Here is a 27,936-nt window from a genome sequence, read left to right as displayed (position 1 = left end):
TGATTGTCAACAATCTGGCCTTCATGCCAGCTAGAAATGAATGCGAGTGAGCAGCAGATACAGAGCGTTTTAATTCGCGATCAAACTCGTTTTATTGTAGTCCTATAAGGTGAATTCAAAAAGGCATTATTTTTCTTTGAAGCAACAAAGGCTAAATAATTTGTTATAGTTTTTGTTTGTTTGTTTTGTAATTGGTGCGAATGACACGCAGCGAAATAGAATATATAGCCTATTATAAATATAATATATAAATTATGAATTTTTACGTGTATAAATATAATTTATGAATGAGTGTACGTTTGTTAAATAATTAAATTTATACATACAGAAAGAAATGCCTATGTAATCATATTGTATTTATTAAATATATATTCTTTATACATATTAAATATACATTTAAACTTAAATAATGAAAGTCCTGTCTAAAAGAAGAAAAAAAAGAACTTTGTCTCATCAATTACCTTTATTTAAAATCATATTTTGCTTTCATTTATGTTCAGTTTTACATTTGTAGTACTACTTTTAATACATTCTTGTCTTTGTTTAATGAAGCAGCTGTAACTTCTGGAGCTTCCCATCCTGACCATTAGAAATGGTCTAATGGTCGTTTTTAAAATGGTCGTTTTGGAATGTTCCATGCACAATTTTACATTCTTATCATTATTATTCAAGTGATCATGAAATTGTAACAATTCTTCATAAGAACCACCCCGTATCAAAAGAAAATCATCAATGTACCTCCCCCACCATTTTATCTGGTCACTGTATCCCTTTTAAAACCCAGACAACTTTTTAGTCACATTACATGTGCAGTGATACTACTGACAAATATGAAGAAAACAAAATGTAGGTGTTGTGTGAATATGTTGTTTATGAATATATGCAATTCTTGAATTTCATTAGCACCTCAGGAATATTGCACCTCTCATTAAAAAACCTCAGAGCTGTCCCTGGAAAGAAGTTTTAATTTTGCTGGGTCAAACACTCAGTATCCATCAGGATATCCACCTTTCCTGGGGTCAGATGCAGCACAGATTTTGTTCTCCTCTCGTACAACTGCCTGGACCTTTCCTACTGAAGACGTTTTATTTATGATGTGATTCTTCAGCTTCAAGCCATCAGTTACATTCTGCATTCACAAAAATACAACACAGAGGAAAAATTAGAATAATTATCACTTTGCTAACTTTGTGAATATGATTTTAAGAATACGTCTTATATTAAACTTCCATAAGAATTCTACCTCATCAAAGCCACCTTCTACAAATGTCATGTTGGGATTAAACTGATTGTGAACTCTAGGTTCATTAACAGCTTTCTGAACATCATAGTCAAAGAACATGTAGTTCAGGATCACCTGAGACAAGGAATACAGGCAAAGAAAATGTAAAGCAATGGCCAACAAATGCATTTCCCATAACAACAAATATATTACTGAAGCACATAACCTAAAGTATGCCTAAACAAGGTCAATTTCATAGTATTGACAATTGATGTGTGCTGTAGATCTGTAATAAATTTGATCATTTTTAAGCAATTCTTCTGTGATCTGTTCAGGTATTTTTTGTTACCTGAGCAACTGCAGTTGTGATTGTTGTCCCACCTGAAGCTCCAACAACCATTTTTACTTGTCTGCTGTGTTTGTCCAATATTATTGTGGGAGACATTGATGAAAGTGGCCTTTTACCTTGTCAAAAACAAATACGCATATGCAATATTTTATAGGTGGTATAATTTATTATTGTAACTAATAAATGGCATATGTTTTTTTTTTTTTACCTGGTTTAATTAGATTGTGACTCTTTTCAAATTTAAAATCAGTGAAATCCTCCATCTGGTTATTAAATATAATGCCTGTTGAGCGGGACATCACCTTAGAGCCAAAGCTGAGAACACAAAAAAATACATTATAACATTATTTATAAAATTATTAAAGGAGGTTGAACATGGAGGTCAGAGAACATGTTGTGGCTGAAATATTGCCCTCCTCTCCCTTACGGAACGAAAATATATTTCCATATATTTATGATCAATATATTAAAGGGCACCTATTATGCCCCTTTTTAGAAGATGTAATATTGGTCTTGGGTGTCCCCAGAATGCATTTGTGAAGTTTCAGCACAAAATACGCCACAGTTAATTTATTATAACCATTTGAAAATGTCATTTTTGGGGCCTGTTTTAAAAAGAGCTGTTTTGTGTGTACCACTTTAAATGTAAATGAGCTGCATATCCCCGCCCTGCTGCTGGACCTAGATGATGAAGAGACTCCGGCACAGAATAAACACGAATGAGAATGGACTAAACGTATCGGAATGGTTATTTGATACATTTCTGTACTTACAAAGTTTTAATCGCATCCCTTTTGCCATTATGGATGTGCAACACACACACACACACACACACACACACACACACACACACGAACTGTGATAACGTTCGCGCAATTTTTTTAAACTACACACACACACACTACTGTGAAGTACAAACGAATTTTTTATTTATTTCTTAAGGGGAGGGAGATAGACGTTTATATAGCCTACTGTCTATGGAGATAGAGCAGACCTTAATTTATTTACATTTGTAAATGCTGCAAAAAATGCCTACGTGACATAAAACTGTCTGACGTTGTTTGTTGAGACATCCTATGACGACGACAATAAATAGCTTTAGACGCATTTGTTGTTGAACTTGCTGACATCGATTGAAATGACTATTTGCTCAAAAATCATAAAATACACTTACTTTTTCTGGAGGTGACGTTGGATCGCGAACGGTAGGCAACGATCCACACTCTAGGATTAACTTTGACCCTCGTTCACTAAACACTAAACAGTCAGTCAGAAAATGAATCTCGTATTTAGGAAGTTTAAGTGGTGCTTTTTCTTCATAAATAAAATCCATCCGCTGCGTTTTCAGTGGCTCTGATGTCAGTGAAGACTAGTCCATTCTTACATCCCACAACACACTTCTTAGGAGACATTACCGGCTGTCGTTGATGGAGGATGCAGATCACCGAGGGCGGGGTCTATGCCAAAACCAGATGTCAATCAAATCACGTCGGTGGGGCTTAGCTCATTTCTACGTCACAATGAGGAAAATCTAGAACAGGGTGTTCTGAGACAGTGCTTATGATTTATTGAGATAGTAAAAAAACTACTGGGTGGATTTTTATCATTCTAGGGTGGTTTTGCTCACACACTGCCAACACACATTTATGTTCAAACACCATGTAAAAGTGAATTTTGCATAATAGGTGCCCTTTAAGTATAAATATACTGAATAATATATGGATGAATATATTGCATATACGTAGCTTTAATATATTACAATATATTGAATAATACGTAAGGAACTGCCGCTTTCATATATTGAAAAATGTATTTACAATATATTTACACCGTAAAAGTGAATTAGTTGAGTGTACTTAGAAAACATGAGGAAAACGATTGCCTTAAATTTCTCAAGGATGTTTTACTCAAAGTTGTAAGTTTCTAATATAAAAACATACAAAAGTGTGTTGGGAAAATGATGCATTTATTTGTATTTATTAAACTGCAAATACTTTCTATGTGTCTGAAACTTAACTGAGTTAATAAATTAACAAAGTAATTAATGGAAATGACTGCCATACAATTATTGCCTTTTAAATAAAACAACATGCAGCATATCATCAGTGTTCTTCGTCTTCTGCTGGACACAGGCACAGGCTCTACTCTTCAGCACAATGGTGACCTACAAAACTCAGACAACAGAAACCCTTTAAATCTCACTGTTAAAATAGTCCAAGTAACTACAGTGGTTCAACCTGAAGGGTTACACATTTTAAATCTATTTCAAATATGCGGTTCGTCACGGTTCGGTGTACACGGAGAATACACAGTATAAAAATAAATAAAACTCGCGTGCAAATTAATTAATGTAATGTGGAACTACTGATACGCGGGTTCTTTAGGGACACCTAATCTGTAGCCTTAGCTCTGTGGCTATAATGAACAGGCTGCGATGCGATGTCAAGATTGCAATGCTGGAATATGTTGTGTGTGTGTGTGTGTGTGAGAGAGAGAGAGAGAGACAGGTGAGGGCGTGATCGAACAGTGGAAATATAAAAACATACTCCGTCATTTTGCTCATACAGGACATTATTCAAACTGCAAAGTGTTTACTTATATTTGTGGACACTCGCAATAAAACACAAAATTGTGCTTTTGTCAAATTGTAAACTCTTGTCAAACTGTAACCTACAACTGTCACCCAACCAAAATCACACACACACACACTGTTTAAAAGCAAAAAATATTTATCCAACCCCATTTAAAAACAGTCTGTGGGTGCCATCTTTTGGACAATCATCATATTGCATTGGTTTTCATTTCTTGTCCTCAGAGGACTAAACTGTTTATTTTTAAGTTACACATTGATTAAAAAAGAAAATCAAATGTTTTTTTAATGGTAGTATTATTTTATACAGAAATAATAGCAGCTCCCCTCCCGGGTCCCAACACACACACACACACACACACACACACACACACACACACACACACACACAGGAAATAGTGAAGCTACCACCAAAATACTAAGTTACTAGCTAAGCTACAAGTAGTGACTGTGTCACGGTTCATGAATTCACTGTCTCTTTCTCGTCTCGTGTGATTGTTGTTGCGTGTGGGCGTGGTCACTGATCACTACCGCTGATCTGCGGCGACAGCTGCATCTCATCAGCGGTGTCAGCTGCAGCTGATCAACGCGCCTACTTAAAGGTTGTATCAGCAATTTCAGGCCCAAACATAAATGATGTTTGTGTCACGCGCTTTTCGCGTGCAGCCGTCATAGGCAGCCGTGCACGAGCGCAAAACCTCACAACACCCGCCCCTGTCGGTGATTGGTTGGAACACTATTTATTTTGGTTTTGAGTGGTGGTGAGCGCAGTTGTTTTTGTGTGCAGCTCTCAGAGCCTAGGCTGCCTAGAGAGACGTGTTTTTTGACGGCTTGCTTATGGGGCGGGCAGCTAGCGGATCGTTAGGAAAGATTAGATGAATGTGATCATTTATGTTTGGGCCTGAAATCGCTGATACAACCTTTAAGTTCACAGTTTCATCTTGTCTCTGTCAGATCGTTGTGGAGTATTCCTGTGTTCATTCCCGTTCCTGTTTCTGTCTGGCGTCGGTGTGTTCCTGTTGGATTGTTCTTCGTATTCTCTGTTCTCCGTCTGGATTTCTCACCTGGCATGTCACAGACATCTTTCAGCCTCACCACCATCATCACCCGTGTTGTCCATCAAGGTCCCTGCGCCACTCGACTGCCTCCGTGTTTTGTGTGTCTGTTCAGATCTGACTCATCTGTTAAACTTCCAATAAAGAGTTTTTTACTTGCATTTTTGCATCCTCCTTTTTGAGTAGTTACAGAACGATCTGACCACTGATGGATGCAGCAAGTGGACCAACAATTACTATGGATGAATTCATCGAGAGAAGCATTACAAGAATGGATGCTCAGGAATAGAGTCTCACAAACACGGGTCGGGCGGTGCAAGCTCTAGTGGTGGAGGTGTCCGAGCTCACCCAGCAACTACAACATCTAAGAGCTCCCACTGTGCAACCCACACCGTCAGTTCCACCCACACCACCTGAACCCCTCTTTCAGTCAGAACCTTGCCTGCCTGTTCCTGAGTCCTATTCAAGAGAGCCTAGCTACTGCAGAGCCTTCTAAACCCAATGTTCCATGCATTTCTCGTTACAACCGAGGACCTTCAACAACAAACAATCTAAAGTGGCTTTTGTTCTGACACTACTGACTGGAAGAGCGGCGTTATGGGGAACGGCGGTGTGAGAGAGCCAGGATCCATGCTGTACCTCGTTCCAGGCACTCTCCGAGGAGATGAGGCGAGTATTCGATCGAGCAGTGGCAGGGAGAGAGGCGGCTAGGATACTCGCCGACCATTGTCAAGGTGACCGCTCTGTATCGGACTATTCCATCGAGTTCCGGACCTTGGCGGCAGAGTGCCAGTGGAACGAGGAGGTGCAGTGGGACGTGTTCCTGCATGGGCTGGCTGACCGTGTCCAAAAAGAAATCTACATCCTGGACCTCCCAACAAGCCTCAACGGCCTTATCGACCTGGCACTGAAGGTGGACGCCCGACTAACCAGGATGGAACGTCGTGTACTTCCTAACTGTGCCATAGATTTACTGCCAGGTATGTCTCCGCCTAAAGGCAAGTTATATTCGCTTTCTGCCCCAGAAAGGGAGGCCATGGAGAAATATATTTCTGATTCTCTAGCAACGGGGTTCATCCGTCCTTCCTCTTCTCAAGCGGGGGCGGGGTTCTTTTTTGTGGGGAAGAAGGATGGGTCTCTGCGACCTTGTATTGATTACCGAGGGTTGAACAACATCACGGTAAAGAATACTCATCCTTTACTGTTGATGTCTTCAGCTTTCGAGAGGCTGCAGGGAGCATCGGTCTTCACAAAATTGGATTTACGTAATGCCTATCATTTGGTTCACATAAGGAAGGGGGATGAATGGAAGACTGCTTTTAACACCCCCAGGGGACACTTTGAATATTTGGTCATGCCTTTCGTGCTGTCCAACTCCCCAGCGGTCTTCCAGGCTCTCGTCAATGACGTGCTGCGAGATATGGTACATCACTTCATATATGTCTACCTGGACGACATATTGATTTTTTCTTCTTCTCTCCAGGAACATGTGCAGCACGTCCGGTGAGTGCTTCAAAGATTGCTAGAGAATGGGCTTTTTGTCAAGGCGGAGAAATGCGCTTTTCATTCACAGTCTGTTCCTTTCTTAGGTTACATCATTTCATCTGAGGGAGTACGTATGGATCCTGAGAAGGTTAAGGCTGTGGTAGATTGGCCAAGTCCAGATTCGGCCCTACAGAGGTTTCTGGGGTTCGCCAATTTCTATCGCCGTTTTATTCGCAATTTCAGCCAACTAGCCGCTCCTCTGACAGCCTTGACTTCCCGCAGAACTATGTTCAGGTGGGTCTGATACAGCTGAGGCTGTATTCACCAAACTGAAAGGCTGCTTTGTTTCAGCTCCCATCTTGATAGCCCCTGATCCTTCACGTCAGTTCGTGGTGGAGTTCGACGCGTCAGAGGTGGGGGTAGGCACAGTACTTTCCCAACGTTCTTCCACAGACGACAGGATGCATCCTTGCGCGTTTTTGTCCCATCGTTTATCACCTGCTGAACATAACTATGACATTGGTAAGAGAGAGTTGTTGGCAGTCAAGTTAGCGTTGGAAGAATGGCGTCATTGGTTAGAGGGATCGGGGGTACCCTTTATCGTTTGGACCGAATATATCAGAACCGCCAAAAGACTCAACTCCAGGCAGGCTCGGTGGGCACTTTTTGATTTTTCTCTCTCGTACCGCCCGGGTTCCAAAAACATCAAACCCGATTCTTTATCGCGCATTTTTGACCATTCCGAACGCCCGTTTACTCCCGAGTGCATTTTACCCGAGACCCTATTTGTCTCCACACTCACATGGGAGGTCGAATCGAAGGTCAAGATGGCCATAGAAGGGGTAACGCCTCCACCCGGTTGCCCACCGAATCGTTTATTTGTGCTGGAGGGATTACGGTCTGACGTTATTCAGTAGGGGCATTGTTCCAACGTGGCTTGTTATCCAGGAGTTAACCGCACCAGTTTTTTGGTCAAGCAACGATTCTGGTGGCCATTAATGGCTCGCGACATTCACAGTTTTGTTTTGGCTTGCTCGGTTTGTGCCACTGGTAAGACTTCCAATCGACCCCCAGATGGGTTACTCCAACTGCTGCCTGTCCCTTCGAGACCCTGGTCCCACATAGCACTAGATTTTATCACCGCCCTCCCGCCCTCCAAGGGCAAGACGGTCGTTTTGACTGTAGTGGACCGGTTCTCGAAGGCGGCTCATTTTATTCGCTTGCCCAAATTACCTTCATCCAAGGAGACAGCGGTAACTGTTGTGGACAACGTTTTTCGCTTACATGGCCTCCCGATGGACGTGGTTTCTGACAGGGGACCCCAGTTTGTGTCCAAATTTTGGCGAGAGTTTTGTAAATTACTGGGAGCGAGTGTCAATCCATCTTCATGGTTTCATCCCCAAAGCAATGACCAAACCGAGAGAGCCAACCAAGATTTGGAAAGAGTGTTGCGATGTTTGTTATCTAAGAATCCTTCCTCCTGGAGCCAGCAGCTTTCATTGGTGTGGCTTTCAACCAAGAACATTCCATTACGCTCCGTCTCTAACAAGCTAGCTCCCAAATTCATCGGCCCGTTCACTGTCACCAAGATCCTTAGTCCGGTGGCAGTCCGACTCAAACTTCCTCTGGCGTACAGGAGAATTCATCCCGTCTTTCATGTATCTAAATTAAAACCCATGTTAAATGCGCCTACTTAAGTTCACAGTTTCATCTTGTCTTTGTCAGATCGTTGTGGAGTATTCCTGTGTTCATTCCCGTTCCTGTCTAGCGTCGGTGTGTTCCTGTTGGATTGTTCTTCGTGTTCTCCGTTCTCCGTCTGGATTTCTAACCTGGCATGTCACGGACATCTTTCAGCCTCACCACCGTCATCACCCGTGTTGTCCATCAAGGTCCCTGCGCCACTCGACTGCCTCCGTGTTTTGTGTGTGTCTGTTCAGATCTGACTCATCTGTTAAACTTCCAATAAAGAGTTTTTTACTTGCATTATTGCATCCTCCTTTTTGAGTCGTCACAGACTGCCCAACACTGATAATACAGTCTGTGCCACTTATGTAAAATTTGCTGGCCAATGTTATACCAGTAATATTTGTTTTATTTCTACAATAGCATTCTTGTGTCAGTTGTAATGTAAGTCATAAGTGTTATGGAATATGACTTATCAAGTCTCAGTTCATAGCTGGGTGAACACTGGCCGGTAAAGTAAACATAGCCTAGCTAACTGGCTACGATTTCAGTACAGTAATATCAAAGATCCTTGCTCCTTCTCAACTCTCTGGTAATATTCTATTCACAAAATACAACCAATAGTACGGTAATGTTAAATCTTACTTGTAAAGTAATCCCCCGAGCCCTATTTGCGATGGTCCGCCGATTTGAGCAAGAATATACTGCACAGTGCTCTGGCATCTTAACTGCTGCCACGCAACGAAACTAGGAGTATGACCTGTTTAAGATGGTGGCCGCATTTCTCAGCGCCCAGCGGCCAATAGGGCGTCTATCTATATGATGTCTATGGTGCTGGCTGACTCCTCCGGCTGCTCTCGAATCGCTCTCGCGGTACTTTGATGCCATACGTCACAGTCACGTGGCATCCGCGCTGTCTCAAGTCGGACAACATTTCTAACCGGCATGCACGGCTTCAAGTCAGTTGCCGATTGGTCTGCGCAGAACTGCATGAAGCCGAACAAGCCTATGTTAAATAAAGTTGTTATTTTTGTTTTTGATTTAAACAAAAATGATTCTCATCGCTTCATAATATTAAGGTTGAACCACTGTAGTCACATGGACTATTTCAACGATGTCTTTACTACCATTCTGGGCCTAGAAACTGGTAATTACATTGCAGTCTATGGAGGGTCAGAAAGCTCTTGGATTTCATCAAAAATATCTTAATTTGTGTTCCGAGGATGAACGAAGGTCTTACGGGTTTGCAATGACATGAGGGTGAGTAAATGATGACAGAATTTTAATTTTGGGTGAACAAACATTTTTAAAATTCCCTCTGATTATATTGAAAACGCCAGGTCTTATGTTGTAGAATCACAGAGTTGGGTAATCAATTGGGTAAATCTAACTATAGATTACGTTCTAAATGATTTTAGTGATCAAGATCATGAGTATTATGTCCAAACACAACCAAAAACACCCGATCATATTTTCAGTTACAGCAAAAAATTAAGAGTCAAGGGCCCAACTAAAGCAAACACTGATCACCAGAATGGTGACTCAATGGTGACTCTTTCCTTCAGTGATTATGCTTATTAACAGCAGGTGTTCATCACTAATGGTTAATCACTTAATTATCTAATTAAAGGGGATGTCTAATGCTATTTCATGCATTATTACTTATTCTATTACTGTTAAAGAGTTGGATTCGGATGATGGAGTATTTCTGTGCCAGATACACTCCTTCAGGATTCGTATACATTTCGTAAAGTTTTTTTCGAGTATGGCCCTGTAAGACGTCATAAAGGGCAGAATTCTTTGTATGGGCACTTATCCCAGAAGAGCGCGTGCACACATCAACCAGAGCGAAAGCAAGAGCACGCCCATCAACGTGCTTCGTTCGGGTTGCGGAAACCGTTGTCAGCGCTGTCCTTTTGTTTTTAGACCACAAAATCAATGTGTTTTTGGTTGTGAGGGAAAGATAACCTTGTTCAGCTTAGTTTTTCACAGGGCAGCAACTGAGTTGTGCAAGTGTGTTTGTTTGTTCCAGGCATTTTGGTGATGAATGTTTTATAAATAAGGCCCATTTCAAGTTCGACGCAGGATTTGCAGATCGTTTAAAACTGGAAGATGGAGAGGTCCCAGCGATAAAAGATCCCAGTCATGAGTCAGAATTGCAGGCGGTAAGCAACGTCAAATGTCTGTGTTTTGTTGGCAATCGGCGTGTAAGTGCATATAATGTAAACAACATGAACGTATAGTGAAACAAACGTTATCCAGGGATAATGCGATGATGTATTGTGCATGATTTTTTAGCTCCACCCATGGCACGCCTCCAGGAGCTTGACTGTATTCAGAAAAAATCTGTCTTTTATAAATCGCATAAAACTAAAGACTCTTCGAAGATATGAAGTATGTATAGGTACTTAAGATTAACATGAGATTGGCAGAAACTGTGTGTTATGTGGCCTTTAACTTGAACACTGCTTCAGTGTTACATTTTAACACTCTTGAGTGTGGACTCAAACTCTGAGGAGTGTTAATTTAACACTGTTTTTTTTTTTGCTGTGTAAAATGAGAAGCAGCGCTCAACCTAAAATGAGTGAGTCAAATTAAGAAACACCAATCTCTGTTTCTTAATCGTTCTTTTACCGTTCATTGATACTGCTGGTGACTGCCACTGCACTCCCATCTTCAGCAATGATGGACAGGTGAGATGTGCCAAAATCATCAGGAACAATATTCTGCTCCTGCTCATCATAACTGTCTTGTTCAGTGTCATCTTTAATCTTTCTCCTAATGTAGTCGGCAAAGCTGTCAGAGGTAATATTTTGGATGGCCTTTAAAACAAGATTCACAAGATGCATGCATATCATATTTGAACAGTGAAATGTTTTGAAGAATAATGTCTGCTGTAATAGGTTACCTCAAGCTCAATTAGATCAGATGAGGCCAAAGTCACTTCAGATATTCTGCACTTTAGATGTTTGTTGACTTATTTATTTAAAGGTGCACAATGCAGGATTTTCAAAAAATAAAAAAAAACATTTGTTTATAAACCCAAAAATTATAAAAAGCCCTATTTATAATACATTTATACTAGTTGTTACAATTCCTGTCTTGTTTCCCCGGATTTGTGTTTAAGGACTCTTGTGATGAAGTGTATTCTATGTTCCTATTGTTCCAGTGTTTCACTTCCTGTTTAGTTCTTGTTTGCTTTTGTTTCTGTTGCTGCCTTGTTTGTTGCCACAGTGAATAATTACTTTCTCCTGTTCCTTGTTATCTTGTGTATATATGGTGTTTTGTATTTGTATTATATATCTTACTCTGCATTTGGATCCAGCTCTACCTCGTTTATTAGTGCACCATTCGTGTTTGGACCAAATACAATTACATGAAGGTAAGTTTTAAATGAAAATGTTTATTTTGGGGCCTTTCAACCCATAATAGCCAACAAATATCTTAAAGATATACAATGTGAAAAGGTTGAACTCACATCAGTGATGTTTTCACAATGTGGATCACCCAGTTTACTCCTCTCCTCATAAGCAGCACGGAAAGCCTCTATTATATGATGATATGTCAAAATCTTATTCTCTGTTGTAGAAACATTGCTGCTTGAGAAGTTGTAACCTGAAATGACATGCATAATTAATTGAACTGAAGCTTAGAACATTTTACAAGAATTAAAGAGCTTTCATGCATGATGAAGATATCTCTTGCCCTAAAGATGCACACTGTACATTTCCTTTGGTCAGTTACAATTGTTGCTTATGATATGATAGCAATGAGATCCTCCTGGGTAAAATGCCTTTGAGTTACACTCACCTTTGAGTATGTTGAGTATCAGAGCGAGTATGGGTCCACCGAATGGAGCATTAGGAGCATGAAATATGTATTTCCCCACAGTAAAGTTTACTGCATACTCATTCAACACTGGCTGATAATTATTTAGGTCTTCAGATGTTATATCCCCTCCTGTTTTACGAGACACAAATATCCAGACAGACTTGATTTAATAATATTAGGGCAGCAGCCCCTCAATTAGAGTCAAATGTAAGCATTCAATAACCTGCAGCACTGATATCATCAACTATATCTTGAGTCAATGACCCATTGTAAAAGACATCTGGTCCTTTTTCTGCTATCCTCCTATAAGTCACAGCTAGTTGGGGAAATCTTATAGTATCATTTTCCTTCAGTATGGTGTTGTTTGAGTCACAAAACACTTCACTGCAAGACGAGAAAGCAAATCAGAAGTAACAATGTTATCAAATTAAAGGCAGATGCTATTGGCATATACAGTACTGTAGTATTATAATAGTGCTGAGCAATAGGCTTCTGGACATCTATTCTGATAATTCTTTTGCTAGTTTACAAATATTCTTACCACCATGTGGCATTTTTCTGAATCATGACCTCATTGTCTTTGATAGTTTCAGCCAATGCCTTGCCAATCCGAAAACCCTCGAATGCCAACTTTATACTGGGCTCAAACAGTTCCTTCCATTTCAGTCTCCCGTGTCTTTTGTGTGCCATCGCATAACCACGCAGTTCTCCTGGTACAGCTATCAATAATCCTGTCATTCATTACAAAACATAGAGGAGTGGTCATTCAAGGGTTAAAATTGCAACAACAACAAAAAAGTTGTTTTCTGGTGCTTTACCTGGTTTCTGCGGGTCTTTGTCTGATGTGTGCTGTGAAGCATTCTTTGGAGCAGTTTCTCTGGCATCAATTGTCTCCACCTTTCCTGAGGGTGAAAACACATTCACACCTGGTCAACACTGTGGTTTGCGGATACAAAAGTTTCCACAAACCACAGCATATTTACTTCCAAGTGAGTGTGATGCAGGGACTGGGTTCAACATGATGAACCCAGTCTTTTTTTTATCAAGTTCCTCCCATATAGAGTTTGCTAAGTAAATGACCTAAAGATCCTCTACAAGTGAAGATTGAGCATCAGAATTAGATCACAGATAATTGTTGGAAACTTAACAATGTAAAATAATAATAAAAATAATAATAAAATGCAGTATAAAATAGGTTAAGAGAAATCAACTGCAAATAAAATGAAATAAATCTCTCAATATCTCACAAACAGCATTGGCATAATTATTTATTATAAGTGAGTTATTTCCATAATACAAAAAATAAACAGAACTTAGCTCTAGTTAATGGACAAGTTAAGCATGAACAAGTTTGTGAAAGGACTGCCAGTGCCAGGTAAACGTAAAGCAGACGATGAATCTAATTCAAACTCACAACTACCAAAACAATGTGTCTACATCAGGCGCTAGCTGACAAACGCAAATACTGTAGAACCAATGATGTTGGTTCTGGCACTGGATGCGACACGACATGACGAATCCCCAACAGTGAACTGGTGCCCCGTTCTGTTTCTGACACAAGGGAAAATCAATTTACATTGTTCGCTTTATCTCATCCAGTAGACAGCTGCAAGCTGTCGCAGCACGGCCGTTGTGTACAGTGCGATAAAAATACAAGAAAATATGACAAGGCATATCTTGTCCACGGATTCACCAGTACAACGGTGGGTAGCCTAATGAAGAGAGACCGCAGTGTGTTGTGTGCCTCAAAATATTAACTTCTGAGAATGTGAAGCCAAACAAGTAAAGACACCACTTAAGAGAAGCAGGAACACAAAGAGAAGCATTGTGCATTGAAGCTTGAAAATATTCTTCTCTAAAAAACTGGGTCTCGGCAGGAAAGGTTTTGGAACCACTGAGTTAATGTAATAATTTTAGTGTTTTGTTTAGTTGGCATCCTGGCATAACTTTCTCTTCTCATTTTCCCCCATGTTCCTCTTTTCTTCAGACAACAATTAAAGGCTCAATCATCACTTCTACTTCTTCATTTAGCAAGTGTGAACAGTAAAATAATCACATGCAATGGAATTTTAACAAATCCGTTTTCATATGTTGTTTGAAATCCTATTGAAATAACATTTCTGAAAATCGAATTTAGTCTGACCGCTCTTATCTTATTTTGTGTGGTAAGTCACATACTCCCACCACGAAAAGCATAAACGGCAGACGTTGTCATAGGAAACATGCTGAAAGTTGCTGCAGAAACAATGTTGCAAAGTGCGGGTGAGCAGAAAATTACAATATAATGAGACATGTTGAAGACCGTTTGAGACCAGGAGAGACAACAGCACATCGCTGACGCAGAGAGTCGCTGGCTCAGAGGACGTAGTTGTCCAACACGGTGGCTAAATATTGTCATGTTCTAAATATCACAACATCAGTATTGCAAACTTCTCCATGTTGATATTGTTGTTGTTGTTTTTTTTTTGGCATATGCTTAATAATGCAACGTTATTGGCATAGAAACCAACACAGATATTCCGGAAAATGCGTGGACAACTTAGAATAAAACATGCTTGAGAAATTTAAGGCAATCAGTTTTACTGTAAAAATGTTGCCTTAATTGGTTTAAATGAAAGAAGAAGAAAAATTAGGCAACATTTTTGCATCAGAATTTTAAGTAGTTTTAACTCAACTAATTTGTTTAGTTGAGTAAATTAGACTTTACATTTTTTCAACATGTACCTGACTTTCCTCATAAACACAACTCAAATGCTTTGTGTAGGAGAAGCATAACTAAATTGAGTAAAATAACTAATGTAAATGCACATTAGTATAACAGTAAATATATTGTCACATATTTTTGAATATATGAAAAGCGGCAATTCTTCATAATATTCAATATATTGCAATATATTAATGCAATATATTATTCAGTATTTTTTTCTTCAATATACTTAATATGATATATTGAACATAAATATATGGACATATTTTTTTTTTCAGTAAGGATAGGCCTACCTGTTGATGGATTGTATATGGTGAAAATCACACCTCCTCCGATGCCCATGCTGTGGGCATTAAAAAGACTCACACACAGCAGAGCAGAAATAGCAGCATCAACTGCTGAACCATCACGCTTCAACATGTCCCTGTAAACACAAAGAGCAACATTCTGATCAAGAACAATGACTACAATGACTCTATAGAGTTGCACAAGTTCATTGCTCTTGCATGAAATCTTTACCAGAATCATAAATGGAGCTATTTGGAATCGTACCTCCCAATAGTAGAGCAAACCCCAGCATCCGCTGCCACTGCTGCTTTAGCATAGCAATTATCAGAAGGTTTTACATTGGGTGATTCAGTGGTTGATTTATCAGTGGGTGATTTAGTAGATCTCTGAGTGAATGTCACTATCAGAACTATTGCAATTACAAGGGCGACGATCAGATATCTGAAAGTAGACCAGAGATTATCTGATGTTTATTCAGCACACATAAATAATTAAATGTTGTGTGTTATAAAAAAAAAAAATATATATATATACAGTATATACAGTATAAAAAAAATATCGCCGTTAATCTATTCTCCAAGTTGGGTTGGGAGCTGGCTCAAGCTACACAAGCTATGATGACGCAATCTACCCGCGGCCGCGGGGAACACCCGGCTGCAACGCATCATATTCGTCGTCATCTTAAGTAAACACGGCTGAAAGTGAAAGCTGGTGTAAAAGATCGGTGCAACATCCATTATTTGGACAATTGGTTCGGATTTAAGCCGTCCGACGTAGACTGTGTGGTGTAACAGTTCGGTAAGTTAACACACGACTAATCCGTTCTACCACCTCAAATTCAAAACGAAACATGATATCACTGAATACCAGCGCGCGCGTATTATTCCCAATATATCTTAGTGAGTGGTGTAGCACATAATCTCTTTTTATTAAAAGCGCCCGATTTTAAGAATCGTTGTTGTGTTTTAACTGAAAAGACATCAGTTAGACAATATTCTAATTTTAAATTTGGGGTTTCATAAGCTCCAAGCCATAATAAACATTAGACCTACTTAAGTCTCTGCAGCTAGTGTACTTAAATTTTATTTATCTGCAAAATTATGTTGTATACTTACAGTTTTGCACAATATATGTTCTCAAAATGACATACACCCTTTCAAAAAAAAAAAAAAAAAAAAAAAAAATCATTTAGCAGTTGTTTAGCAGGGTCTGTGTAACCTGTTCTGAAATGGTTTTATTATAATATCGTTATCGCAAGAGGCTGCAATGTATATCACAATATGGTTTTTATGCCATATCGCCCATCCCTAATTGATAGCCTATAGTAGTTGATAATAACATAGGCCTACCTAATGTTGCCTACGGAGGGTAACAGTACAGTAGTAACCTTTTACAGTCTATGAGTAGAACAGCTTTCTCAAGCAGTTTGTGATGCATTTTGGAAACAGGAGATGAGCACCTGGTCTAATGTGCCACCTGGCTTGAGAAACCCGTTCTCAAAGACTTACTTTTATAGTCATTATTTGGGTAGCACACATATTCTGATTGCCTTCGGCAGAATTCAAATGAGCCATTTTAATCTAGATTAATCTAGATTAATTTCAAAATTAATCTAGATTAATCTAGATTAAAAAAATTAATCTATGCCCACCTCTAATATATATATATATATATACAGTATATATACAGTATATATATAAACCTTCTGATAAAAAAATCATGTCATGTAAATTATTCTTTCAGTAGATCGTTTTTATCTTGGAATATGGAATTTGCAACATCCTGAACCTCTACAGCTCTGAGAACTGCTAGATTTTATTTTATGTTTTACAATATTATAAAATGTGTGTACATGCTTCATCACCTTTTTGTCTTGCTTCTATGTAGTTCATAAAAGAATGCGCAGATGACACAACACAACATTAAATAGCAGCTGTCTACCAGTATGAAGAACCTATAAAACAAAAACAAACAAATAATTGTAAAAATTATTATATATATTAAACATTAGATAACACTACAGTGTGTGTAATGGTTGTGCAGATGAATAGAAGGAGGGGTGGATGGGTACCTCATGACATATGTCAAAGGACAGGATGTTTCTTGGTCCATGGTGTGCTAAAACAGAAATGTTCTTTGTGCACATATAGATGTCTTAAGACAAGAGTGAAGTGGGCTTATATAATCTGTGAAATAGACAATTTAACAGTGGTTTAAAATCAATCTAAACCCAACATTACATACTGATTGGCCATACGGGCAAGATCTTCCTTGACAGGTGTGTAATTTATAGTGGCATAACTCTATTTTTATCTTTAAAAAAAAAAAAACATTATTAGAACAATACATTTCTAAGATAAAAACATGACATAAACATGACATACTGAAAGAAAATATGTTTTCATATTTTTATATTCGATATATTAAATGGTTTGGTAACACTTTAGAATACTGTTTCTTACTTACTGCATAACTAATAAGGAATTATTAAAGAACTAATAGGTAATTATTCATTAACTACTTCTTCACTACTGTTAACTACTAAGGAAGATGTGTTAACTAATCAGTATATAATAGAATTTTATGATTGTGTTAAGTAACAGTTAGTTAATCAATAACTAGAATTATGTCATACCTCCAGAAGAACTACTATTAATTATCTACTAATTAAGGTTCAATAAAAATAACTAAGAAGTAACTAATGAACAGATATACAAAACTACATTGAATTGTAACCTTCCTTATTTACTAATGTTATTAGAAGTAGTATTATGGAAATACAATTTTAACAAATGCATATAAATGTTAAAGCGTTTTTTTCTCTGGCTGCTGTAACTGAGTGTTTATAAAACACATTCATTATGATAAAACAACCCAAAGAAATACTGGGTAAAATCTGTTGGGTGTTTATTATGACCGCCGCTAGCATAGCTAGCGAAAGCGGTCATATAGGGATTGTCAAAGTTTTTTTTTTTTTTCCATCATCTACTGAATTTTTCGTCAACGATACCAGGGACACCGAAACACCGGGGAACATGAAATTTGGTGGGCATGTAGCCCCACTAGACTTTTACGGAAAAATTTTGTTTGGTCCCCGGGGGCCACTCCCCCCCCCCCACGCTGGGCCCCCCCAAACCCAAAAAATGCAGTTTTTCCTAAATAACTACCTGAACCGTGGCACCGAGGATGAAGACATTTTTATGGTATGTTGGTCTTAAGGGCCCACATCAACCTAGCCCATAATCACTCATTTGTGATTTGTGCCCCTCCCATAAAAAATGAAAATGCAATATTATTCTGCTTTAATCGCCCCTATCTTCAGTTGAGATGTTCAGAACTGCACCATATTTCATGTGTATGATTAACTTGACATCCTCTGGGGGTATGCTAAGTTTCATAGAATTTCATCCATGGGGGGGTATAAAATAAATTCATTTATGTGCACATTTAGTGACTGTACACTCATCGGCCTGTAGATGGTGGTGTTGAGCGAAGGGTTGCTGGTTTAGGATGATACTGTCACTAAGGTTGGCAACTGTCCCGAATTAGGCGGGACGTCCCGTATTTTGGGCCTAATTTATTTGTCCCGTGCGTGACCTCCAGTGTCCCGTTTTTTGACAAGCTGATAAACCACTGACTGATACAACAGCAACAGCAGCAGTGCTGACCACGACACTTGAGAATGATCACCGACACCTGTCATCATCCAATCACAGCTTTTTTTAATCACTGTTTTGAGACAAATCATTGTTTGATTTGTGAACATCCTCTGCCGTCTGGTCGCTTCCGCTTCAATCCGGACTCGTCTCGCGCTAACGGTAATTTCCTTTCACTGTCCACGTTTTGATTTCGGCTAATCAATTTTGGCGAATGCAAACAACGTGATTATTGTTCATGAGTCTAACATCCAGCCACGCAAGAAAACATGTAATCTACCTGAGGGAATAATATGCTCAAAAAACATTTCTGATTATTATTAATGTTTTAAAGCTTTTAGAAAGTACATAGAAAGCTTTTGTAACATTATCTTAACTGTCACTTTTGATTAATGTAATGCATCCTTGCTGAATAAAAGTAGGCAATTACTTTCTTTATTTTTTTTCCCAAAAAATAATCTTACTAACCCCAAACTTTTGAACTGTAAGCCTAGTGTATAATGTTAAAAAAGCTTTCTATTTTAGATAAATGCTGTTATTTTGAACTATGGTTTGTTTGTAATGTGACTTTTTTCATGTATGACATTAAAATGATTTTTAGAATTAAATACATAAATAGGTTGCAATACAAATGTGTTTATGTCTGATAAACTTTTAAACACAAACTTAACTGCAGACACTGAAATGACGTACACTGTGTGATACAATACAAATATTTTGAGTGTCCCTCATTTTCCTATAAATAACCACGATTGTCCCGCATTTTCCTTTTCTGAAGTTGGCAACCCTAACTGTCACACACACACATGCAGGAATACAAACAAACGCAAGCATGCACACACACTGACATCCACACGCACAGACACACACCCATACACACACATACAAATCCACATGCACAGACACACACACACAAACACACACGCGCACACACATGTACGCACGCATACATACACGCACAGACACACACACACACAGACACACACATACACAAACACACACACTCATACACACACACACAGACAGACAGACATGCACATACTACTACTTTTTTTAGGTATATACATAAACACGCAATACAGCCAAATTGCTCCACGTCATTTATTTTTGTGGAAAGCCAGTGCAGGCCTGAGCGGCGGTCATATTTTGTACCGCCATGCGGTACATCTAGTTGATAATGACATAATCATCATGAAACATCACACCACAAAACTCATCCCATGGTTTATCAAAAGTGTATTCGTTCAATAAATGGATTTAACTATTGTATTACAAACACTGTTATTCTATACATTTTGTAGGGCTTGCATATTTAAACACATACAGACATCAATAATCAGCATATGAATCTCGATAATGGTGACATACTTCATGTTGAAATGGATGCTGAGAGCTACCTAGTCTAAAACTCATCCATGGTTCCCAGAATGCATTGCAGCATGAAGCATGTCACCATTGTTGAGATCATACACTGATACTTGGTGTCTGTCTATGTCTAAAAATGATAGCAGTTCAAAATGTTTTGTCCATTAATTGTGGGATGAATCGTGGGGTGAGATCTTTGAACCAGGATATTTAATGATGATTAAGTCATCATTAATAAATACCCAACAGATTAGGCCCAGAATTTATCTAGGCTTTTTTTATTTTTTTTTTTTATTTTTTTTTGCTATTACAACTGTCTTACAAACACTGAGTAATAGTGAAGAAAAAATAAAGTTAAAAAGTCAAGTGGAGACTTCTCACTCATGGAGGCTTGTTCGAAAAAAATAGACACAGGGAACCTTCGGGGAAAGGATCCCAATTCCAGTAGTCGTGCCTCCTCACTCTGCACAGTTTGTATGTCTCTCTTATCTGACACACCTGATTCCGATCACCACATCATTAGAAGAGAGCTCCATGAACTCAGGTGTGTCCCTATTCAGTGTTCACTGCTCCCTACTCCCTAAATACGGGATAGCTGTTGAAGTTCACTTCACTTGACAAAATGTGTTCATTCAGAACATCATGCAACGTAATCAAACACAGATGAAACTCATTAATCGCATATTCATTTAATATTGCCTACATGTACATCCATATAAATATTAATTAATTATAAATTTCACTTAATAATCTGTCAAATTCATAAGGCCTAAACTGAATGATAAATGTTTGTTGTGATGTTAATATGAAAATGAACATCATTTGGTTCAATTAAATGTCTTTTTATCTTATTTAAATCATAATCATGATAGTTGAATCTCACGCACTTTACACCACGAACAGCTGCATACAAATGGACCTGATTATTAAGATGGCGAAATACCCTTTTAAGTCCACTTCGCAGTACAATTATTTGGTTGAATGGAACCCACCCCTAAACTGAGTGTGTCAGATAAGAGAGACATACAAAATGTGCAGAGTGGGGAGGCGCGAGGACTGGAATTTAGAACGCTGGTTACTGGTCGTACCTGTGGTTCTATGAATGGTGGAAGACCACCAGAGGCGGTCAATACATGGTGGAAGGAGTCGCGCCTCACGCATAACATCAAGAATCTCGTATTATTTCAGTTACATGTGACTTCGACCGATGACATGTCAGAAGCTATATCAGCTTCCGAATATGTCACGGTCGGTCTCTTAGTCATTCTCAATCCGAGTGACCAGAGACTCTGGTGGTCTTCCACCATTCATAGAACCACGGTTACGACCAGTAACCAGCGTTCTATTTCACTGATCCAGACCGCCAGAGACGGTCAATACATGGTGGAAGACAGATGTAGCCAAGTCACGAGGAACGAAGCTCAAGCATTTTCTGGCAATATAGCAGAACTAAAAGTAGTAGGAGCCACATTAATTTTATAGAACCTTGTGAATGTGCAAGGTGATGCCCATGTGGCTGCTGCACATATCTCTAAGTAAAGAGGCATACCCCGTCATGCTGCCCAAGAAGTGGCCACTGCCAGAGTCGAATGACACATAACAGATGTAGGCAATATATGGCCTGTTGATATGCCTCACCAATAGTGTCCGCTATCCAGTGAGCAAGCCATTGTTTTGACAAGGGTGCACCTTTTCTTCCGTGCCCAAAGCAGACAAAAAGCTGGTCAATGGTACGCCATGGGGCAGTCTTTGATACATACTGCCTCAACATACCGACTGGACATAGGGCTGCCTTGTCCTCTTGTATAAACACTGCCAGCTGAATGGGTTGGTTTGTGAATTGAGGTGACAATAATTTGGGCTGAAATGCTGGGTTCGGCCAAAGTGTAACTTGATTTCCTTCTGGCCCCCACCTGAGACACTGTGGACTCACTGACCTTTTGGCTGATGTTATGGCTAACAGAAATGATGTCTTCATAGAAAGGCTTCTAATATCTGCCTGTTCAATAAGTTCGTAAGGTGCTGAACACAAACTGTCCAACACCACCCGCAAATCCCACTAGGTACACACTACCCGTACTGGTGGCTTTAGCCGTACAGCTCCCTTAAGAAAGGCCACCACTAGCCTATTTGCACCAATTGACACCTGCTCCGTAGGATCCTGATAAGCAGACAAGGCAGCCACAAACACTTTAAGGGTGGAGAATGTCCAGTATCCAACAAGTACTGCAGGAAGTCCAGCACCACACTGATGGGACAACCAACTGGGTTGAGAGCACGATCCGTGCACCAAGAGACAAACAGTTTCACTTACTGGCGTAAGTACGACGTGTTGAAGGTGCTCTAGCACTCATAACTGTATTCCTTACTCCCACTGAACACTGAAAAAGCACCCTCTCAACCCCAGGTGCCAGATGCACAGCTTTAGCCTGTCTGGAAAGGGATGCCACAAGAGACTGAACCAAGGCATTGCTGGTCAACAGGGAGTCACTAGAATTAGCCTTTGATGCTTCTCTTGCACTCATCTCAAGACGGACCAAAGGAGTGGAATTTGTGAAACACAAAATTAAGTAAACACAACCACTACACATAAACGAGACATAACTAGGTACACTGTTAACCCTTGCTGTAAAAAAAGGCCAAAATTCTGACAGTATAATACAATTTTTCCATTAAAACAGTAATATACCGTAGAAAACAATGCATTCTGGGTTATATTTGAAAGATAAAGTAGCCTACAGGAATATACTGTGAATTAACAACGCTCAAAGTCGACACTCAGAGACTGTGTTCCAAATCACACCCTATAGCCTCATTCACTATTCCCTACATTAGTTCACTAATATAGTCCACTTGAATGAAAAGAAGAGAGTGAATTCAGACACTGATGAACACCTGACAAGCAGAATCACTGAAAGACAGAGAAACAGAAAAAAAGAGAAACACAAGAACTACAACTGACTTCCAGCTACACTGAGTGTGAAACCAGTTTACAAACCAGTTTAACATTATTTCTTTCATACATGTACAAAAGTACTTGTTGAGAATTAACAGATATTTAGTTGTTGATGTTTTATTGAATATAATAAAGTTTATAGTCACCATGATGTAGATCAGTATTTGCTTTAGTTGGTCTCTTGACCCTTGACTTCATAACATTAGTTTCCCTCTGGCTGCTGTAACTGAGTTTATAAAGCTCATTTGTTATGACAAAAAAAACAAAAAAAAAACAAGAGGAATTTGATCAGGTGTTAGTGACTGTTGTGATGATGTCATAATCACCCTGGACTTGTCTGATTCTATGACCTCATCCTGTGTATAAGCTTTGAATTTATGGATATATAATATTTATAATATATATGTAAATTTACAACATGAAATCCAGCAATGTTTTTGTAATCAGTTATTCTGAATGATATTGTAATTATTTAGTGCATTAAAATATTTTGAACTCTTGCTTGACTCAGACACACACAGGCATCAACAATCAGCATATCAATCTCAACAACGGTGACAATCAAAAGTTTCCTGTTGCAATGCATGCTGGGTTCCAGGATAGTATAAAACTCCCAGCATGCACTGCTGCATGAATAAATAACGAAAACAATTATTGCCACCATTGTTGAGAGATGTGTGCTGATTTTTTATACAGTATCTCTGTATTTCTGACAGTGTTCATTTGGATGTAGTTCTGTTTCTTTGGTTGTGTGCAGTGTGTTAAAAAAAATGTTCTTGGAACTGATTTATGTAGTTTCACAGTTTCACTTTTGATACAGGATTAAACTCTGAATGAGATCAGTGAATGAACAGGCTGTATGATGATTGTGTCATCATAATCAATATAACAAACTGCATTCACAAACCATGTGTATGTGCAGAAGTGTGGCTTGCAAAAACAGTTCAAGCAGCAAGAGAAAAACTAATGTTAAAAAGTCAAGGGTCAGCATCCCAACCAAAGCAAACACTGATCTCCATAATGGTCATTTCAAACCAAACATATTCAATTAAACATCTCAATAACAACTTCTGTAGATGTATGACAGAAATAATGTCATACTGGTTAATTATACTGTAAGTGTAGTGTAATGGCTGGAAGTCAGTTGTAGTTCTTGTGTTTCTCTATTTTCTGTTGAGTGTATTCCTCTTTCCTTCAGTGATTCTGCTTGTTAACAGCAGGTGTTCATCACTAATGCTCAACAATCACTACATATTCACTTAGTTATCTCACTGCAACACTGCCTCAATGTTACGTTTTACTTTTTGTAGTGTGGATTTTTCCTGTGGGGTTGAAAGGGTTAACACAAACCACACCACACAAAAAAGACACACCCATGAAATGTATTTTAACAGTTATAAACTAAGTTATAAAACAGGTATATACTGGCAACACTGTTGCCAGTAGTTTACTGTAAAATTGAGTTTTTTTGGGTCACCACTGTGCTGAAGAGTGGAGCCTTTGCTTCAGTCCAGGAGGAGACCAAGAAACATTGATGATATGCTGCATGTTGCTTTATTCAACAGGTGGTGACTGTGTAGTTGCTGGTCCAGTGGAAATCTCTTTATTTACAATACTTTGTAATGGTCTAAAATGAAATAAGTTGACAGTAATACTTTGCTCACATTATTAGTGCAATATAAATTTTAGTTAATAAATTGAAACGACAGTTAGTCAATTTAAGGCAGTCGGTTTCTGCAAGGGAAATTAGTTAACTCGAGTTTTAATTTAATGCATTTTTACAGTAACATACTGTAGATTACAGTAAAGAAAAATGCACAATGAACAGTAAATTACTGGCAACAGTGTTTACTTTAATATTTAAGGGTTATATATTATTTCATATATTTTTCAATATATTAAACCATTTAATATATTTGTATATGGAAATATATTTTCTTTCCGTGAGGGTAGCATGTGGTAAAAGAAGTAGGCCTATTTGTGAGTGTCAAGTGTAAGTTTATATTATAAATATATTAAAGTTACAATTTGTAAAAAAAAAATTCCAAAAACCACTTGCACAGAGTTATATATTTCTTTCATATGTGTACTTTCATTATCCTAAATTTTTCCAAGAATTTGTAAATTCAGAGAAATTCACAATTTTAAAAAACGCCCGTCCCTGTTCACTTGTCACCTGTCAATAACGTAATATCCGCGTTATCCCTGGTTTCCACTTTTACTGCCATAGTAACCATGGCGACATATGTGGACAACTGCGAAGTGCGTATCATCTAGCGGCACGCTGTTGTTGTTTCGCTCAAACATTATGGACCATGGCAAGCAGACTTTGGGATAAAAGGAGAACTAAAACGAGGATCAATATCAGCGTGGCATTTTCTAGATGCCAAGAGCTTCTCGGCAAACTTTGACTTGACATTGACGCCACTCTTGCATGTACTTTATTAGACAGGTGAGCAAATGTAGGCTATATAAAACAAATCAATGTTATAGAGCTCAACATGCTGAAATGTTAGAATATGATCTGTATGTTATTCTAATGTTGATCTAGCTTAGTGCTAGTCTCATACAGCCAACAAACTAACACATAGAATAACATTATAACTTTCAACACACTCAAATGCTGTTTAGTATGATAGTGTAACGTTAGACCAAATGAAACAGCGCTGCGTTACCTCAAAAGTTTAAATTCGTCAAATAAACTGACCTGTGTGAGTAATAATATATAAAATAAAGTATAAAAATAATTCAGCACTTGCAGGTAGTTCGGTAGAATGAAATGTCCTCATTCCTTTATATCTGTGTGTGGCGCTGATATCTGTCTCTTATTAGCAATCGCGACCTGCTTCATACCACAGTCATGTTAAAAAACATTAATGTTTTCACTCATCCATAAACATTATTAGATCCATCAGCATGACAGTGAGTCCCATCATTCTGCTTATCACTGCGTCATCAACCTATGCCTTTGTTATTGTCAGCGGTTAGCGACCGATTAGCCGATTAGCGAATCGACCTAGTGGCGATTTTTTTTTTTTAACATATTGTAGCTTTAACAATGCATCTCAAAAAGCGACACAAACCAAAATAAGTTCTTAATTCTACATAAAATAAACAAGAGCAATTTAACCTCAGACAAGTATTATTCAATCAAACAGCATTCACCACACAGATTTACACTTCACCATCTGTAAATATAATGTCTTTATAATCTATTCACCAGTTATTTTAAAGGGTTGGTGCAGTCACATTTTAAAGTAGCAGCGCACATGACAGTAACTGGAGAAGTTACTGTTGTTGTTTCGCTCAAACATTATGGACCATGGCAAGCAGACTTTGGGATAAAAGGAGAACTAAAACGAGGATCAATATCAGCGTGGCATTTTCTAGATGCCAAGAGCTTCTCGGCAAACTTTGACTTGACATTGACGCCACTCTTGCATGTACTTTATTAGACAGGTGAGCAAATGTAGGCTATATAAAACAAATCAATGTTATAGAGCTCAACATGCTGAAATGTTAGAATATGATCTGTATGTTATTCTAATGTTGATCTAGCTTAGTGCTAGTCTCATACAGCCAACAAACTAACACATAGAATAACATTATAACTTTCAACACACTCAAATGCTGTTTAGTATGATAGTGTAACGTTAGACCAAATGAAACAGCGCTGCGTTACCTCAAAAGTTTAAATTCGTCAAATAAACTGACCTGTGTGAGTAATAATATATAAAATAAAGTATAAAAATAATTCAGCACTTGCAGGTAGTTCGGTAGAATGAAATGTCCTCATTCCTTTATATCTGTGTGTGGCGCTGATATCTGTCTCTTATTAGCAATCGCGACCTGCTTCATACCACAGTCATGTTAAAAAACATTAATGTTTTCACTCATCCATAAACATTATTAGATCCATCAGCATGACAGTGAGTCCCATCATTCTGCTTATCACTGCGTCATCAACCTATGCCTTTGTTATTGTCAGCGGTTAGCGACCGATTAGCCGATTAGCGAATCGACCTAGTGGCGATTTTTTTTTTTTAACATATTGTAGCTTTAACAATGCATCTCAAAAAGCGACACAAACCAAAATAAGTTCTTAATTCTACATAAAATAAACAAGAGCAATTTAACCTCAGACAAGTATTATTCAATCAAACAGCATTCACCACACAGATTTACACTTCACCATCTGTAAATATAATGTCTTTATAATCTATTCACCAGTTATTTTAAAGGGTTGGTGCAGTCACATTTTAAAGTAGCAGCGCACATGACAGTAACTGGAGAAGTAGCGACTGGATTCAACCTTAAACTTACCGGCGAGTTTTGTGATCTTTTATTCAGTGTTGTAATAATCGTAGAGGTAATAAAACAAGAAAACCTACATAGACTTCTGCGTAGACTTCTACATAGACATAGACGTCTTATCCTTTGTTAGAGACACACTGTCTGATGTGATTTGGTGGAGTTTTTATGTAGGGTTTCACTTCCAGGATTCACTTCTTTCAGAAACATTCCAGAAAAGTTTTGTCAAAGCTGACTAAAAGTAATTGAAGCTGGATAATTTAGACAAACTTAATAAACCCGTGATATCTTCTTCGGGGTGTAAAAGGAAAATAAAAGCTGCAACTTTTTCATGGAACCTTGCTAAAGCAGCACGTTACAGTGTTGAGGGAAACGCTCCCTGTATTCACAACAACAAAGTTTATCAGGCGTCTATGTCAGCTGAGGACATTAATGTTA

At 38.5% G+C, this 27,936-nt stretch overlaps 1 protein-coding gene across 1 annotated transcript; it reads right to left on the bottom strand.

Moving 5' to 3' along the window:
• Nucleotides 1-447: 447 nt before the first annotated feature.
• On the bottom strand, nt 448-27,644 carry LOC307162864 (glutathione hydrolase 1 proenzyme-like). Its single transcript, XM_079878578.1, has 15 exons — nt 27,511-27,644; nt 17,282-17,396; nt 17,075-17,164; nt 15,475-15,651; nt 15,216-15,346; nt 13,034-13,117; nt 12,757-12,946; nt 12,439-12,599; nt 12,195-12,344; nt 11,863-11,999; nt 11,019-11,206; nt 1,780-1,886; nt 1,572-1,687; nt 1,244-1,357; nt 448-1,129 (listed from the first exon to the last, which is right to left on the bottom strand). The coding sequence occupies exons 2-15, from the start codon at nt 17,320-17,322 to the stop codon at nt 986-988; spliced, it is 1,830 nt and encodes a 609-aa protein (XP_079734704.1). The 5' UTR covers nt 17,323-17,396; nt 27,511-27,644; the 3' UTR covers nt 448-985.
• Between the last annotated feature and the right edge of the window lie 292 nt (nt 27,645-27,936).

The sequence above is a fragment of the Squalius cephalus genome (assembly GCF_949319135.1).
Source record: "Squalius cephalus genome assembly, chromosome: 8".
NCBI lineage: Eukaryota > Metazoa > Chordata > Actinopteri > Cypriniformes > Leuciscidae > Squalius > Squalius cephalus.
The sequence above is the reverse complement of the archived record's forward strand: the minus strand, read 5'-3'. Positions and strand labels throughout refer to the sequence as shown.

Bases quoted from the DNA above. Each gene is read 5' to 3' on its own strand.
- LOC307162864 (XM_079878578.1), bottom strand. From the start codon at position 17,322: ATGGACCAAGAAACATCCTGTCCTTTGACATATGTCATGAG. The intron at 12,947-13,033 runs GTAAAGCACCAG...AATGAATGACAG, and splicing joins CAAAGACCCGCAGAAACCAG to GATTATTGATAGCTGTACCA. The intron at 12,600-12,756 runs GTAAGAATATTT...CTCGTCTTGCAG, and splicing joins CAGAAAAATGCCACATGGTG to TGAAGTGTTTTGTGACTCAA.